The sequence below is a fragment of the Podarcis gaigeae genome, assembly GCF_964106915.1.
Source record: "Podarcis gaigeae genome assembly, chromosome: 2".
Classification (NCBI taxonomy): domain Eukaryota; kingdom Metazoa; phylum Chordata; class Lepidosauria; order Squamata; family Lacertidae; genus Podarcis; species Podarcis gaigeae.
In genome coordinates, this window is record NC_139679.1 from 61,738,656 (window position 1) to 61,756,530 (window position 17,875).

Here is a 17,875-nt window from a genome sequence, read left to right on the forward strand (position 1 = left end):
GGTAATAGACTCACCTTATGCCCCTGTATTCCTTGAGGACCCTAAAGAAAGCAATAGTTCATTTGTTAAAGAATCCTAGTAAATCTTTCATTTTGTACACACAGCTATCAGACTTCTTCTCGAGGTAGAATACATTTGTTTGTATCCCCCCCCCATTATCATGGGTTAAAAAACCCACCCCGATCTAAACAAAATAAAAGTTTGATCTAACTTTGTGCTTTCTAACTATAATGAAGTTGTCAGGGATTCTAAAATTGTAGAAAGGAGCCTACCCTGACTTCACTGTCCCCTGCCAAATATCCATAAATATACTTCCTAAGGCAATGTGCATCCTTTTCTGGAAAATGCCTTACCAATCTGTGATCACCAATATGTGTGTCACTACAAATGTCCACATTCAAACAGTTGTAACAAACAGAAATAGATTTTAAGACTGAAAATGTTTAACAGTGTACATTGTTCACTTTTTATTCAAGCTGGACCCCCAAATTCCCCTTCCCCAGATATGTGCTGAAATTACCACACAGCAGTTCTTACAGTCCACTTACGTACCTCGTCAATGCTCTGGTATGGGCTTGCCATCTGCTGGAAGGTTTAGGATCTGATCTAATGGCTAATTATATCAAAGGAAACGTTTGACTATCTGGATCTCTCCTATATATAGTCAGTGGGATCAACCTTCCTGTCAAACAACTAGAGTCAGCAGTAAAATGCCTGCTGAGCATATTGGGATCCAGGCTTACTGAAGCTTAGCTGTTCTGGGCATGCTCTCAGCATAGCATCTATCCTTCATGTGTGCAGTGTGGCGTTTGGGTCTTTAGCACTACATTCCATCACAAACATTTTACTTCACACAAGGAATCATTTCATAGCTGCATGGAAACCCTTGTTATGGGGTTTTGTTTTTTGGCTCCCAACTCTGCCGGGTGTTATTCCATGCTTATCCCACAGAAAAAGTAGATAAAATATTAGAGATAAAATTATCTCATTTGCTAAAGTTACTAAGTTGATTTTATTGCAACAACTCAGTGGTTAAGTATTTTAGGTTTGCACACTCATCATCAACGGTTGTTGATCTGCACACAAAATAAACCTCCCTGGATAGGTTAGAGCCACAGAGATTGTAACCTGGTAAATAATCTGAGTATTAAAACAGAAGACTTACCGTAGGGCCTGGTGGACCTGGTAGACCTGGAACGCCAGGAGGTCCTGGTTCAGCTATAATCTGCACCTATGGATTTTGTTACACAGTGAAGTGATTTGACAGAATACAGACTTGTATGGGCATGATAAAAAAAACAACACATTTAGAATGAAAAATAATTATTGGTGAATGAAAATGCTCTTAAGAAATATAGAGAACAAAGCAATTAATAAAAACTTTTGTAAAGAACATTAAATAAAAAAGTGTTTTTTTAAAGTCATTTTTTTTAAAAAAACATTCTTTTAAAAAAGCTAACGTAACACATAATGAGTGTGTTCCAGGTTATTATGGGTGCAGTATGCACATGCAACCAATACCCACAGGCTGAATAGTGCTCTGTTCTCCCCAATGCCTTGCTGATGGGTGTGTGCAAAGATGGCCTGGCAGGCCATTCAGGAGAAGACTGAAATTTAATCTCTTGGCCATTTCTAAGGCTGCTCTTCTGACCTCATTTCTGTATCTTAGGCAAACAATTTAAATTCGAATCAGATGTGATAGTTTTTCACCCTGGAAAGCCTACCATATATATTTGATTTATACACAGGTATTGAGGTACACAGATAGTTCAGGCAGAAAACAGCAGACATATGTAATACTTGTTGTGTTGAAGAAAATTCCTGGCCTGTAGGAAAATTGTTAGCATGTGAAGCAGTCTTTAGGTCATGATATTTATTGATAAGTGATTCTCACTGAAATCAACAGGACATATTTCCAAATGAATGCATTTTGACTTGGGTTCTGAAAACACTATTAAAAGTAAAGACTGTCACAACACGTATTAATTATGTTGCAAAAATTCAGGAACCTGTAATGTGGAGTCTCAGTGAAACAAAAGTCCTGTTTCATATTAAAAAGTGACTATTGTCCTGCCAGTGTGGAATACCTGAAGTGGGGTGACCCAGTGGAGGGGCCTTCTCAGTGGTGGCACCCTCCATATGGAATTTGTCGCCTTTGGAGGAGTGCTATGTGCCACCAAATATTCAGTTTCATCATTTGCTTAAGGAGCACCTCTTCACACAATGTGCCCCTTCTGATAGTGTTTGGGCATAGGTCTTTTGGATCTTTTGATTTGCTGTACAGCCCACAGGACTTTAATCTTACTGCTGATTTGTACAATGTAACGGATTTGGGAATTTTAAAATATGTTTTCCTATTGGCTCTGTGTTACTTTGTATTTGTATTGTGAACATTTCTTAATGGCGATATAAATATAAATGAAATAGAACAGATAAACGGAACATACGTCTCTCTCAGTATGTTTACAACTTACAAGATCCTTCTCACAGGGAGCGCCAGGTTCTCCTTTTGGTCCATCAATGCCCTAAATAGTAAAAAGAAATAGTCTGGTGTCTGAGGATGTATTTTAAGACATAAAGTTTGTGGAATAAGAAGATTATGGTGGGGATTCTCTTTATCTAAACTAACATACAAGCCTATTAATTTTCGGTGGGAGTTTTTTCTTGCAGGGCTGAACTTTTCTTGGCTCTGATATTGTGTCAGTAACAGGCAAATTATTTATTATTATTATTTCCCCTATGCCTGGCAATTCCAGCTGAGCTGTGCTAGGAAATAGTAGGCAGCATGACAGCACTGTAAATGGCTATATACAATGTGCTTGTTACTCTTCATGTTTCTTGTAGAAAGTCCCATCTATATAAACTGCTATCAACCACTTCTTCATAGCGAGATCTCATGCGGATGTCTATGCACCTGCAACCCATGTCTGTGAGGCCAGTCACATGGCTCCTTCCCACCCAATCACAACCCTCACTCCCAGGAAGGACTCAAAACAATTCACCTCCCTAATTTTACTGCAGGATTCAGGTTCATAACACTTCAGAAAAATAGTTCCCATCCTGCTAGCATATGAATAAAGCCTCAAATGATTAAGAGACAGTGTTATCTAAAGAGTCACCTGTACCTGCCTGAGCTTGCCAAAGCATTGGCTTTGGAGGCAAGAGCCATTAGACTGTCAGGTAACGGGGAAAAGACTCTCTTCCATGCTTTTGGAACTCCCCACTCCAGGGGGCTAAGTATGGTTTAATAACTGCTAGTCTTTAAAAAACCTCTGAAGACACAATAATAGAAGTCTGTGTGGGTTTAATTGTGCTGCACTTTTTCACGCAACGCACAGATAAAACATGGTAATTGCTCACACAAGAGGCAGTGATGGCCACTAACTCAAATGGCTTTAAAATATGAGTAGAACAACATATGGAGGAAACAGCTATCAACTGCTACTAGCTAGTGTATCTATGCTCTTCCTCCACTGTCAGAGGCAGTGTGAGGTGAAGAGATTCACAAGTGGAATTGAGCTGGACACTCAGAGAACAGGATGCTGGAGTCTGGACTTAGATAGGCCTTTGGCCTGATCGAGCGAGGCTTATGTTTCTCTTTCTTATGCTTATGCTCTTAAGCCCCTGATATATAATACACACAAGTGAAAATTAACTTTTTTCTGGTAATTAGCATCTATGACAACCGTCTAGTCCCAAATTATGTTGAAGACAGACATACCGGTGGACCAGACAAGCCCATTTCTCCTGTCTCTCCTCTCTCTCCCGCTATTCCAGGGTTTCCTTGGTCTCCTTTCAATCCTTTCGGACCCTACAATGTAAAGGAACAGCATGTTTTCCCCCCTCATCACCAGATAGATTCAGAGTTATGAACACACACATTCTGCACATGCCCACCCAAAGTAGCCCTCCATATTCAGTAGTCTGCGAACTCTGAAAAGGGGTTGGCAGACTTGGCAAGGGAAAATCAGGTCAGTATTATACACATATACTGACAGACACTTTTCTGTTTCTATAAGGTTTCTATAAGCTAAAATTAATAATTTCCTAATACAGCCTGCTAGAAAACATCTGTCAGCCCACAAAACATATATAAATGGTAGGTGCTGAATGGAAGCACCAGAAAGCTCTTTTATTAAAAGAACTGATACTCACAGCAGACAAGTGGACAACAGAGTCACTTACAGTTACTTTGAAATGTAATTTGCTCAAGTACCAACCTACATCTATCACCCCAGTCCCCTAACAAATACCCTTTTCCATTATGAGTGCAGATGCAGCAATAGAAAGAATGCTGTGGGAACACAGAGGGTGGTACTTTACAAGAGCATAACCAATTAAATGAATGGACCTAACTCAGCCATGTTCCATAATTTCAATGGGTCTCCTCTGAGTAAACCTTAGTTGAACACCACCCATAAACACAAATGCAGATTTTTAAACTGAAGGATAGAATTTGAGGGGAGGGAGTTGTTTTGCCAAAAGAAGTCACAGGAACTTTAAAAAGAAAAGAAACCTCAGGCTGCTTGTTACCTATCAGATTGCACATCTTGTCCAGATACTCGCTGAGTTAGTGGGATGTGCAAAAACCTGGGGAGCCAAAATAGAACAGAAAGAGGAGACAGGCTGGACACAAATCCTGCTAGTGAACAGATGCTGAGAACTGCAGCAGCTGATGCCACCCTGACTGAGGGCAAAGTGGCCATTCCAGGCTCCAGCCAAAAAAGGGCCTACTGATCTCTTTAAAGTGTGGACCATGACTTTCTCAGGGAGCCTCTGTGAGGAGGCTCTATTTAGGAATCTAACCTTGTTTTCCAAGCAGCTTTATGAATTCCTTCAGGAATCTCCCCACCCCTCAGGTTATCAGAGACGCTACAGCAGGCACTTACACACCCATTTCCCATAGTGTGTGTGTGTGTGTGTGATGCACTTTGTATACCAAACAACTGTATCTGTGAAAACAGTATTTAGTGATAGATATTGAAAACAGACATACTGGGAGACCACTCATGCCAACATCTCCTTTCTCTCCTTTTTGTCCGATGAGTCCGGAGCTTCCTTGGTCTCCTTTCGAACCTTTAGGACCCTGTAATTTTAAGGGGGGGGGTGGAATGTAAGATAATTGGGTTTTAATTAATAGTAGTCATTATTTTCCAGTGTTACTCTGTTAGAATATTTTTTATTTTGATTGTGTTAGAGGAACTGCTGACAATCAAACACTGATTAAGAAGTGGAATGGAATTTAATAGATCAGGTGGATGTGACAGGAAACATCAATAAAGATGAGGACATGCACACACTCATCCTGCACACAACAATCTTAAGTATTTATTTTGAATTAGATGTAAATTAAATTACTGACTGCAATAATTTGATCATGTATCATGGAGGGGTGCTTAATAAAGACTCGGATGGAAAGATGCAACATAGGATAATGGCTCTGCCTTCCCTCTCTGTGCTCAGGAATGATTGGAGGGTGGAGCAGAGCTTTAGTTCCGGTTGCTTGAACACTTTATTTGGGAAATGACAATCAGGTGTGAACCTCATAGAGACCAAATCATATCAAAATTAAAAACATTGCAATTAATATATATATATATTTACAATTATTGTCTCTGTATTCCACACACACACACACACACACACACACCATGCCATGCAGATTAAAAATTAGTAGGTTGTCAAGGATATGGAATGGTTGGAAAAACTGCAGGATGAAGAGTTTGCAATTTGCCTATATTTGCCTCTGAAGACTGCATGCATGCCAACCACTTTAGTAACTCTCAAACATTTAATAGGTAGTTTCAGCCTATTACAGAACTTTAGTCACACAACTGAATGCAAATTTATTCATAATGCTCCCGGCCACACCTTCTCTCCATCAACTCCAGGCGGGCCAGGCAATCCAAGTTCCCCCTGGAACAAAAAAAACGGGATAAATCAGAGCAATGACCGCATCATGAATCTAACCAATAAAAATCTTTTTCCCTTCCCCCAAAGAACTACCGTATATATTCCAGTACTCAAAATTTTAAAGGTGCACGATTAATGTTACATATTTCAAGGGAAATGTCAAATTTATTTAAGCCAAGACTTGTGACCTGGTGACTTTTCAACAAACCTTCCAAATAGAGAAAAAACAAAAAAAATTCCTTCCAGTAGCACCTTAAAGACCAACTAAGTCAGTTCTTGGTATGAGCTTTCGTGTGCATGCACACTTCTTCAGATACCAAATAGAGATTAAACTAGGTCAGCCCTAGAGGATCTTCAGCCAGCATGTGGGCTAGCTGATCAATCAATTCATGCCTAATGCCATTGCCAACACTGTTTTATCTGGAACCAATAAAATTGTGGCTTAATTTGAATCCAACACTTGTCTCTTGCTTCCTTTGCCATCCGCACATCCCACCATGGTCTCACTATGCCTGGGCCCACAAACAAGTGATTATACACACTTGTTAAAATTCTTCTCCCTTTGCTAATCTTTGAAACTTTGAACACGTTACCCATCACTCTGACTCCCCCAAAGTTATCCAAGGGGATATGCCATGAACAGAAGATTCACATATAAACCAAGCTCAGTGTTGCCAAGCAGGTACTGAGTACAGTACAGAACAAAATACATTTTATGTAAAAGGGAGTAAAACCCAACCTTTGGTCCTGGAGCTCCTTGGGGGCCTGGGGGCCCTTGGGGACCTGGCGGGCCCTGGAACAAAAGACAGCAAATTATCTGTTAACTGCTGTTAATACAAACATTTTGAATTAACAGAGATGAAAAACAACTGGCAACAAAATCTACGGTTAGCAGGTCATTTAGTTTCCAATTTAAATCCATCTTCCATAATGCAGATAATTTCCCCAAGAGGCTAGGAAGGGGATGATCAGAAACAATAGAGAAAGGTGGGAAGTGGCTCCATGACCCCCTGCTGCTTTTTCTGCCTGTCTCCAAAGGAGTCTTCAGAATTCTCAACCATTAGAGCACAGCTACAGTTTCCCCTGCAGATGACTAGAGCAACACCTAGCTGGGACAGAGGACAACTCCCCTTGGGAGTTCTGCCATCTTAATGTAATGATGATGGGAATAGTGAGCCAAACGTAAGCACTCTTAAAACCCACTGATTTCAACATGAAATGTGAAGCATGTTTTCAAAATAATGCCTAATGCAATTTTAAAGAAGCAAGCCAGAAACTATGAAACAAAGCAATTAAACACTTATTACTTGATTATCACTGTGTCTGACATCATGCTGCCAATGATTCAACCTAAGGGATTATGTCATTATTTTGTTAACAGAAATCAAATGTTTGGTAGAAAATTTCTGAGAACCATGATAAAAAAATCTAAAGCAGAAAAGCCACATGCTAGGCCATTAAAAAAACACAAATCCACACAGGCATCTGGCACATAACAATTTTACCGTCAATCTGAGTTTCCCTGCAGCCTGTTATAAAACAGTTAGAATAGTTTTCAAATGTATTAAGAATTAAATATTTATGCTATTCAAATACTTTTCCAATGGAAAAGACCATCATCTAAACATTTTTTTATTGTTGAGAACATTATTATATAACCCCCCCCCCCCATTTGATCTGAAAGGACAAACTGAAATTCTACCCCAATCAGTCTCCTTGCAGTCATTATGGAAGTTACAACCCGCTAAGTAACAAAGAGCTGCTTTTTTCATTTGTGAGTCACTCCCACCAGATGTGCCTGAATTTGCCTACAGCTGTTTCTGGTGGTTTCTAAAAACAGTTTTGATGGTCACCACACTGAACAGCTTAGCTGCTTTTGACCTATTCAGAAACAACATAGATACCACTATAGGCACAAATTATTGCACTAGCCTAGCATGTATAAAGGATTCCACATTTGATTCTCACTTCCTTCCAGAGCATCCATCCTTGTCATAACATTTCTCTTTCAAGGTCCATTGCCCTTGATTGTCCCTTGCTTTTGATGACAGATTTGGTGATGGAGTTGTAGCAAAAAGCTCTGGCAACATGGACAGTTTGCTATGGCTTCTGTGGACCATGCCCAAATTCCTCAAACTGGCTTGTATGTTGGACTTTTGATTCTTATTTGAGTATCAATCTTGCCATCATGTCCTTTGTAGGCTTTCCAAAGGTGGGAAACAGGACACTGAGCCAAATCACCCTTTGGTCTGATGTATCAGGGCTCTTCTAATGTTACTAAAATTTAGTGCCACTTCATGTTGAAGCAAATTGTATAATTATTACATTATTATCATAAAGGTTACCTTGAGAGCTTCCAAGATTCTACCATCGTAGTCAATTACTACTGTATCACCCTGTTCTCCTTTCAGGCCTGGAGGACCCTACAAAGAAAAGAAAAGGTAATTGTAAACTTTATGGGAATAGAAATAATTTTCTGCTTTTCACATGCTATTAAGAAGTCACAGTAAATTCTAGTTTCATACTTTAATACGGTGCTTTAATTGCTACAGTCTAGATAATAACTCTTCACTGGATGAAAGTGGAATAAACCACCTATGCTGTGACAGTCCCATTAAGGCCCATTGGGTACTGGAGGTCCTACTCTTAGAACCATCATTAGTTAAGATAACCTTGGCAGATGCTTTTGCAGTAGTAGCAACACAACTATGGAATACCTCCACCAGGGAAATCCTCCAAGCACATTCTCAATGTCATGAGCTATGAAAATATTTTTATTCCTCTATGCTTTGGCACAACAATCCTATGCTTGTCTACTCAGAAGTAAATAAGAAGTCAGATTCCAAAGCAGCTATAGGGCTGCAGCCAAACAGTGCAATTCTCTATGTATGTCTACTCAGTAGTAAATCCCCTTTGAGTTCAATGATGGAACCACCCAGTTAAGTGTGTCTAGGGCTGCAGTCTAAATGTTACTGTCTCTTCACACATCTTGCACCCACCTCCATTTCTGTTGGACCTTTTCTCTTAAGCCCCCAGCCCCCCCCCGGCTCCAGCCTCGCAGGTGGAGCCAAACACCATAAATAACTGCCCCCTCCTCCTGGATCAGTCTCCTGCCCTCTTCTCTCTGCAATCAGAGAACTGCCTGACAATGATGTATGACGTAGGTCCTGGTGCAAAATGATTCGAATGCACTTCTATATGGAAGGCAGAGATGTCATAGCACATGGAACCTCCCTTTGAGGTTTTCAATGGCCTATAAAAGTCAAAACTAGTACCCAACCCATTTTATAAGTCCACACACAAATGTCAAAGACTGAAATTCAAGGAAACTATTTTCTACTCCAGAATATTTATACTGATTGTATTATTGCCAACGGGGAAAATCCCTAGCTTTTGCATAGTTAATTTATCTTCCACAAATCTCACAGTGTATTCTTTCAGCTTGAGTGTTTATTTTAGGGAGCTAAAGAAAGAACAAAAGTAATTCATACCCTTGGCCCAATGTGTCCATCTGCTCCTCTTTCACCAGGTTCACCCTGAAAATAAATGTTTGTTACTCTAAAATATTGATTCAGAGACAAGATATGTCACATATCTATGTGTCTTGAGGAGCACAGCATAAGCAATAGCAGGCTTAAAAGACCTTCACACAATCCAGCTGCAAAACAAATCAGCCAAACCAGATACAAGATAATAAAACTGCCCTGCAGGTTTTAGTGTAACAATATGCATACCACACTGCTGCAAAACCAACTAACTTTTGAACAAGAAATTAGCCTGGCATATAAAATTAATCATGTCATGATTATACTTTTGCTTTCACATATTGTATTTTGTGCTTGCATTGTTTACACTGTCAAATATTTCTTCTTGTAATCTCTGTAGGATATGAAAAATTAACATGGCAAGTAGCAAAAAGACACTCTAGCACGTCAAATCTTTATAAATTAAAATAGTTGCCACATTTACTGTAGGTATTCTGAAACACAACGTTCTTCAGTTTTCCAGCATAAAAAGAGCTATAACCTAATAAAGAGGAAGCTAAGTTTGATGCAGACTTCATGAAAATACAGATCAGCTCCAAGGATTAGCAACTTGTTTAAATGGATGTAGCACAAACAAATGTTTCCTTTTCTCCACTTCAAGACGGAGACTCATGAAAAATTACATAATCAATTCTAAAATGTTTTATCTTGGAATGAACAAGGAGGCAATTAAAAGAACACTCTTTTCCCTTCTTCCTAACTGATCGAACAGAGAAGCATACCAATGAATGTTGCACTGGTTCAAGCCATACATTTTTGCCCCCTCTCTGCTGGCTTCCTCCACTTCCTCCTTCAGTGGGGAAAAGCTAATAAGTTCGGCTGGGTGGGTGCTTCAGAAAGCAAGAAAGGTCTCACCATTACGGTCATATGTCAGGGGCATCTAGCTCAATGCAGCTGGCCAGTTTACTGTTTTATCATTTCATATCATACCTATCTTCTTTCCTGGAAGACTGAAAAAGTAGGAGGCTTAAATGAGACCTGCTGTTCCTACAGTAATGCAGTTCTGTGTGCATCATGGCAGGTTTTTAAAAATGCAAATTGTAATTGCTGGGTGGGCAGGATAATTACCAGAGGCAATATGGAGAGGGAATTTAAATCTTGCTGTGGTCCAGGGAAAACAATCCTCTTCTGAATCTGGTATTTGATTTCAAAGGAGCTCAGTTGGTTAGAGCCTGGTGCTGATAACGCCAAGTTTGCAAGTGCAAACCCCGTATGGGACAGCTGCATATTCCTGCATTGCAAGGGGTTGGACTAGATGATCCTTAGGGTCCCTTCCAACTCTACAATTCTAGGATTCTATGAATCAAATAGGGATTATCAAAGGTGATTTTCTCAGCCCCTCAGCAGAGGAAGAAAGGGTTAGATTCTTTCTCCATATTAGCTCTGACATTACTAATTATCAACAAGCCCCCGAAGCAATTTGCATTGCAAAAAAAATTGCAGGTTAAATGCAAATACACTTTTAACTCGTCTAGACTAGGCATCCTTCTTAAATGGAGATTATAATTTATTTATATTTCATCTATAGGTCTTCATTTTGCTTTGAGCCTGACATTCAGAATAGAATAGGGGTCACCACCCCTTTTGGGTTTGTGGGCACAGTTGCAATCTGAAGAAATTTCATTTCCCCCCCTCCAAGGCTATTTTTGGGGGGTGGGCAGTGGAAGCAAGAGCACCCCAGCTGCAATCTCCAGAAAGATCCTCCCCACAAAAATCCCTCTATGTTGGACACTGCATTGGTGACCCATGGAACAGAAAATCTTCAGGTAATAAAGAAACCTGCAGCTCATATGATACAATGCCCTAGAAGAGGCTGATTACAGATACAGTGTGGTGTAGTGGTTAAGAGCGGTGGATTTGTAATCTGGTGAACCGGGTTCACATCTCGGCTCCTCCACATGCAGCTGCTGGGTGACCTTGGGCCAGTCACACTTCTCTGAAGTCTCTCAGCCCCAATCACCTCACAGAGTGCTTATTGTGGGGGAGGAAGGGAAAAGGAGATTGTGAGCTGCTTTGAGACTCCTTAGGGTAGTAATAAAGCGGGATATCAAATCCAAACTCTTCTTCTCTCTCTCTCTCTCTCTCTCTCTCTCTCTCTCTCTCTCTCTTTCTTTTTTTTTTTTTTTTGGAAAAGGACTCACAACTCTTGAAAATATTTCAGTTCTCTATTTTCCTTGGGCTAATGTTATGCTGATCATGCGAAACAAAGATACTTATGCTATTTTACATTCCATCCTGATTTCATGATACAGTATTTCCAAACTAACCTATTTGCTTCTTCCTGTTACCAGAGCAAAATAAACATGCCATCTATGAAATAATGTCATTTGCTGTAGGGACTTATAAAATTTGTAAACTCTGTTGTCATTTCCTGACCTGGTAATCAAATTATTGAATTACTATGCATTAAAGTAATTAGCAGATTCGTGTTTGCGTGTGTGTGTTTTTTTTTTTACTTTGCATGTCTTTATGTTAGAGTGATTCTACATTTTTTACCAAAAAAAATTAATGCAGTATTGTTTTTTATCCTATATTAGCAGAGAAAATGAACGTTCTATCTTAATTTGCCTTAATTTGGAAGTTTTTGTTATAATTAAATGGTGCCTGTTGTGGAGGACAGAGCTTCGTAAGTGCAGGATCAAACATTCAAAGAGCCAGGGTTTGAGGTCACTAGGTATGGGAAGTTGGATGTGCAGCACCAGAAGCCCTGCTAGCACACTAGCAATTTCTGATAGCTATGTACCAATACCAGCCAAAGCTCATTCCATCGCCATCCTCCCATGTGGAAATCCAAGTGCATACAGCTCTTTAAACCACACTAGCTGCCCTGCTTTTCAGCATTCACCATCACATATACAAAAGGGCTCAAGCTGTCTCACCAATTCAACATGAAACGGAATTTCATGTGAACCTGGACCTCACTATTTCACAGTAAGCATGCAAATACCCTGCTCTGCACCATTCATGTCTTGTGCGTGTTCCAAAAGTAAAACATACATCAAGAATCATATGGAGAGGAAGAGCCTTGGGAGGGGAAGGAGTTACATGAGAAAAGAAGCAGTTGGGGAGCAGATTAAGCAGGACCCTCCCAACACCTCTCTGATCCAAAATGGTCATCTTCCTGAAACAAAAATGACCACCTGTGTTTTGATGCATACATTTGATTACCATGTTTCATTTTGCTCTCCGTTACCAAGCAGGGTTAATACTAGTCTTGGGCTATGATCCAAGGGAAGTCTTCTACATGTAGAATTTTTCAGCTACAAAAGTTTTCTTCAAATGTCTGATAAACTGCTCCTGAATGTTGGAGAGCATGGCAGTGAAACGTCCCATTAGATGTGAGGGGATGCTGCTATAAAGGCAAGTTGCAATTTCATTGTGAATGAAGCATTATGTATGTTTGTATCCAGACCTCTTACTATCCTTCCCATTTGATACTTACCTTTGGCCCTGGTAGACCATTTATTCCATTCACTCCTATTGGGCCAACACTTCCTGGTTCTCCCTGTAATGTTTGAAGGAGGTGCAATGGGAAACTCTCAGTTTCTAAGCAGGCCAGGTGCTAGTCTCACTATCCTTTCCAATGTGATACTTACCTTTGACCCTGGAAGGCCATCTGTGCCTTTCTCTCCCATTGGGCCAACACTTCCTGGGTCTCCCTGTAATGTTTGAGAGAGGTGCAATGGAAAACTCTCGTTTCTAAGCAGGCCAGGTGCTAGTCTTACTATTCTTTCCCACGCGCCACTTACCTTTGGCCCTGGTAGACCATCTACGCCTTTGTCTCCTGGGCTTCCGGGTTCTCCCTGAAATGTTTGAAAGAGGTGCAATGGAAAACTTCCAGGGCTGGATCCAGATTCTGCTAGCAGAAGCCTGCACAAGGCATTCTACTAGCACAATTTCCTTCCCTCTCCTCCCCCTGTGCCCTGCCATTGGCTGGAGTGGGTGGGAGAACCCCCAGATCAGTGGGGAGAGGGTAGGACAGGATAGATTGTTTTGTTAAGCAAGCAGATATGCTTGCATTGATATGAGTGATGCCTAACCTCACTATCCTTTTCCATATGCTGCTTACCTTTGGCCCTGGTAGCCCATCAATGCATTTGTCTCCTACTGAGCCATTGCCTCCTGGTTCTCCCTGTAATATTTGAAAGAGGTGCAATGGAAAACACAGTTTCTAATCAGGGCATGCGCTAATCTTACTATCCTTTCCCATGCGCTGCTTACCTTTGGCCCTGGTAGACCATCTATGCCTTTCTCTCCTATTGGACCAGGGCTTCCTGGTTCACCCTGCAATGTTTGAAAGAGGTGAAATGGAAAAGTCTCAATTTTTAAGCAGGGCAATAAGACCAGTACAAGCAGCTGGACATCTGGGAGGCTGGGTAAGAAGACTCACCACCACTGCCCTCCTGAGCACTGCCCTCTGTTTCTGTCAGCCTCTTCTGGAGGACAGATGAGGAAGCCAGATGTGAACCATCTAGTTAAAAGACCATTCTTCTGCTGTACTGTATTTATTGTCCATTAACTTTCATTTTGCTCTGTACTTAGGCATTAGGTCTAGATTATATTTTTGTAATATTGAAGACAGTATATTCTACGTTTGTTGCTGAATTGTTGTTGTCTTTTCAAAACTGCTTTCTCCCCAATCAATGTTTTGCAGTTTAATAGGAAAAAGGGAATTTGTTGCAAGCTGCTTTAGGAACAGCTCACTGTGCAAAGGTGCCGTATACATAAACTTAAATGAACTAAACAACCTTACAATCTTTCCCGTGCTCTGCTTACCTTCGGCCCTGCTAGGCCATCTAAGCCTTTCTCTCCCATTGGGCCAATGCTTCCGGGTTCTCCCTATAATGTTCAAAAGAGATGCAGTGGAAAACTCTCAGTTGGTAAGCAGGGCATATGCTAATCTTAGCATTCTTCTCCATGCACTGCTTACCTTAGGCCCTGGTAGCCCAACTATGCCTCTCTCTCCCACTGAGCCAGCGCTTCCTCGTTTTCCCTGTGGTGTTTAAGGAAGGGCAATGGAACTCTCAGTTTCTGAGCAGGTATCATCAAGTCTTAGTATATTTTCGGATGTGCTGCTTACCCTTGCTCCTGGTTGCCCTTTTATGCCTTTTTCCCCAGTCTGACCAATGCTTCCCGGATTTCCCTGTAGTGTTTGAAAGAGGTGCAATGGAAGACTTTAAGTTTTCAAGCAGGGCATGTGCTAAATCTTAGCCGTCATTCCCATGCACTGCTTACCTTTGGCCCTGGTAGCCCATCCATGCCTCTCTCCCCTGTTGGGCCAATGCTTCCCCGGTTTCCCTGTCAATTTTGAAAGAGGGAGAATGGAAAAACTTGGTTTCTTAGCAGGCTATGTGCTTAGGATCTTGTTATCCTTTCCCATGTAATACCCACCTTTGGCCCTGGTAGACCACTCATGCCTCTTTTTCCCACAGGGCCAATGTTTCCTGGTTCTCCCTGTATTATTTGAAAGAGGTGCAATAGGAAACTCTAAGTTTCTAAGCATGGATTGTGCTAATCTTAGCATTCTTTCCCATGCACTGCTTACCTTTGCCCCTGGTAGACCATCTATGCCTCTCTCCCCTACTGGGCCAGGACTTCCTGGTTCTCCCTATAGTGTTTTAAAAAAGGTGCAATGGAAAACTCTGTTTCTTAACAAGACATGTGCTAGTCTTTTATCAACTCCCACGTGCTCCTTACCATTGGCCCTGGTAGACCATCTATGCCTCTCTCCCCTACTGGGCCAGGACTTCCTGGTTCTCCCTGTAGTGTTTAAAAGAGGTGCAATGGACAACTCTCAGTTGCTCACCAAGGAAAGTGCTAGCCTTTTTATCCTTTCTCATGCACTGCTTACCTTTGGCCCTGGTAGACCATCTATGCCTCTCTCCCCTACTGGGCCAGGACTTCCTGGTTCTCCCTGTAGTGTTTTAAGAAGGTGCAATGGAAAACTCTCAGTTTCTCACCAAGGCAAGCACTAGCCTTTTTAATCTTTCCCATGCACTGCTTACCTTTGGCCCTGGTAGACCATCTATTCCTTTGTCTCCTGTTGGGCCAACACTTCCTGGTTCTCCCTGGAGTGTTTAAAAAAAGGTGCAATGGAAAACTCTCAGTTTCTCACTAAGGCAAGCACTAGCTTTTTTATTCTTTCCCATGCACTGCTTACCTTTGGCCCTGGAAGACCATCTATTCCTTTGTCTCCCATTGGGCCGACACTTCCTGGTTCTCCCTGGAGTGTTTATAAGAGGTGCAATGGAAAAATTTCAGTTTCTGAACAAGACATGTGCTAGTCTTTTATCCATTCCCATGTGTTCCTTACCTTTGGCCCTGGTAGACCATCTATTCCTTTGTCTCCCATTGGGCCAACGCTTCCTTGTTTTCCCTGTAGCATTCAAAAGAAGTGCAAAGAACACACTCATTTTCTAAGAAGGGTGTTCATCAGTTTTACTGTACCATTCAAGAAGAGGCTTACCTTTGGCCCTGGTAGACCATCTATTCCTTTTTCTCCCATTGGGCCAACACTTCCTGGTTCTCCCTGTAATGTTTGAAAGAGGTGCAGTGGAAAACTCTCTGCTTTTAAGCAGGCCAGGTGCTAGTCTTACTATTCTTTCCCATGCACCACTTACCTTTGGCCCTGGTAGACCATCTATGCCTTTGTCTCCCATTGGGCCAGGGCTTCCAGGTTCCCCCTGTAGTGTTTAAAAAAGGTGGAGTGGAAAACTCTTAGTTTTTGAGCAAGGCAAGTGCCAGTCTTTTTATGCTTTCCCATGCGCTGCTTACCTTTGGCCCTGGTTTACCGTCTATGCCTTTGTCTCCCATTGGGCCAATGCTTCCTTGTTTTCCCTGTAGCGTTCAAAAGAAGTGCAAAGAACACTCATTTTCTAAGAAGGGTGTTCATCAGTTTTACTGTACCATTCAAGAAGAGGCTTACCTTTGGCCCTGGTAGTCCTTCATTGCCCTTCTCGCCTATGGGTCCAATACTTCCTTGTTCTCCCTGAGATTAATACAAATTAAGGTGAACATTACAATCTTGCTTTCATCCCAAGGTCCAAATATTGAGCATCCTTCAAAAAGAATTCAGGCTCTAAACATGGTACAGCTGTTCTGATGGCTATTCAAGCTATTTAAGAATGGTTGAGCCCCATAGGACCACAGTGAAAGGGAAAAACAATCTTTAATTTCTGATTCAGTTTGCTCTATGTAGTGTAGAATATGACTCTCAATCTCCAAATATATTTAGGATTGAAATTTAACACGATCAGCCTGTATGCCAATACTGCATTGATTCTACTTTGTTACCCATAATATATATGATTGGGGGCGGGGAGCTACAAAAAGGAAGTTTACCTTTGGCCCTTGAATCCCTGGTTCTCCTGGGATTCCAGCATCACCCTGATGAAATAGAACACACATAGGTGACACTGAAATACAAAAGTGCATTAAGTTTCCCAGGGTCAATGCTGGCAGAAGCTCAACAGTTCACACTGTAAGCCTAACCAGAAAAGCAACTGCCAAATATTTTTGATCCAGAAGTTGGGATTTAATTTCTAATACTTAATTTCTAACTGTTCAGAAGAGAGAGAGAGAGATTTCATTTATTAGCTCAGAGTAGTCTTATTTGCAGTGTGGATAAATCATGAAGACATCACTCATTATCTGTGGAACACACTGAAATGTAATCCTTAAACATGTTTCCTAAAAATACTGTAGCCATAGGTTATGTGCAGTTCTGAACAGCATGAATTAATAATAAAGTGTTTTCCAACTTGGCCACAGCTACCTGGTGGCCCTTCTAAGGTCCATTATATGGAAAAGGATCTTTAGCTAACAAAATCCAAAATAAATACACACATATCCTGCCCCTGACTCAGCTGCCTTGGAGAAATATATACAGATATTTGCTTCTTAAAACTCCAGTCCAGATATTAGCAAACCACTCCATTTGGACAGTTTCTAGAGGGGTAGCTGTGATCAGCAAGAATGGCAGAGTCTTGTTGCATCTTAAAGACTGTTATGGCAGAAGCTTTCATGTACTGGATCAGCTTCAGGGATACAACAGCACAGAGTGAATAATGTTTGATCTATCATATATCCATAGATGGGCGAGCCCCATGTGATTAGCCCTGTTTACAATGCAATAGTTACACAACTCCCCTGTAGTTTGGGATGTTGGTGGATGCTACTGAAATCTCAAGAGCTTTGCTCCTCCCTTGCACATTCTGCTGCTGCGCTGGGCAAGAAACAAACCACAGTCTGCTCTGGATCAGAGGATTGCTTTGTGCTATTGTATTGCTGGTTTTTTTGTTTTAAAAAAGGTTATTTTAAATGTGTTTAGTAGTTTTAACTGCCATGTTATTTTACTTTCAAGTCGGAGATATTTTGTGACTCTGTTGTAATAACTGAGTCGTGAGGTGGAAATAGAT

At 41.1% G+C, this 17,875-nt stretch overlaps 1 protein-coding gene across 1 annotated transcript in view; it reads right to left on the reverse strand.

Annotated features, from left to right (window-relative positions):
• LOC310839738 (uncharacterized protein) overlaps positions 1-17,875 on the reverse strand; it is a 313,735-nt gene that overhangs the window by 12,871 nt on the left and 282,989 nt on the right. Inside the window, 26 exon segments of the mRNA XM_083728675.1 lie at positions 15-41; positions 1,166-1,231; positions 2,475-2,525; positions 3,722-3,811; positions 4,997-5,086; positions 5,872-5,916; positions 6,653-6,706; positions 7,419-7,442; positions 8,259-8,336; positions 9,405-9,449; positions 12,901-12,963; positions 13,055-13,117; positions 13,208-13,261; positions 13,528-13,590; positions 13,680-13,742; positions 15,004-15,066; positions 15,156-15,218; positions 15,310-15,372; positions 15,464-15,526; positions 15,619-15,681; positions 15,772-15,834; positions 15,925-15,987; positions 16,079-16,141; positions 16,233-16,295; positions 16,384-16,446; positions 16,800-16,844. Coding sequence (XP_083584801.1) covers positions 15-41; positions 1,166-1,231; positions 2,475-2,525; positions 3,722-3,811; positions 4,997-5,086; positions 5,872-5,916; positions 6,653-6,706; positions 7,419-7,442; positions 8,259-8,336; positions 9,405-9,449; positions 12,901-12,963; positions 13,055-13,117; positions 13,208-13,261; positions 13,528-13,590; positions 13,680-13,742; positions 15,004-15,066; positions 15,156-15,218; positions 15,310-15,372; positions 15,464-15,526; positions 15,619-15,681; positions 15,772-15,834; positions 15,925-15,987; positions 16,079-16,141; positions 16,233-16,295; positions 16,384-16,446; positions 16,800-16,844 — 1,551 coding nt within the window.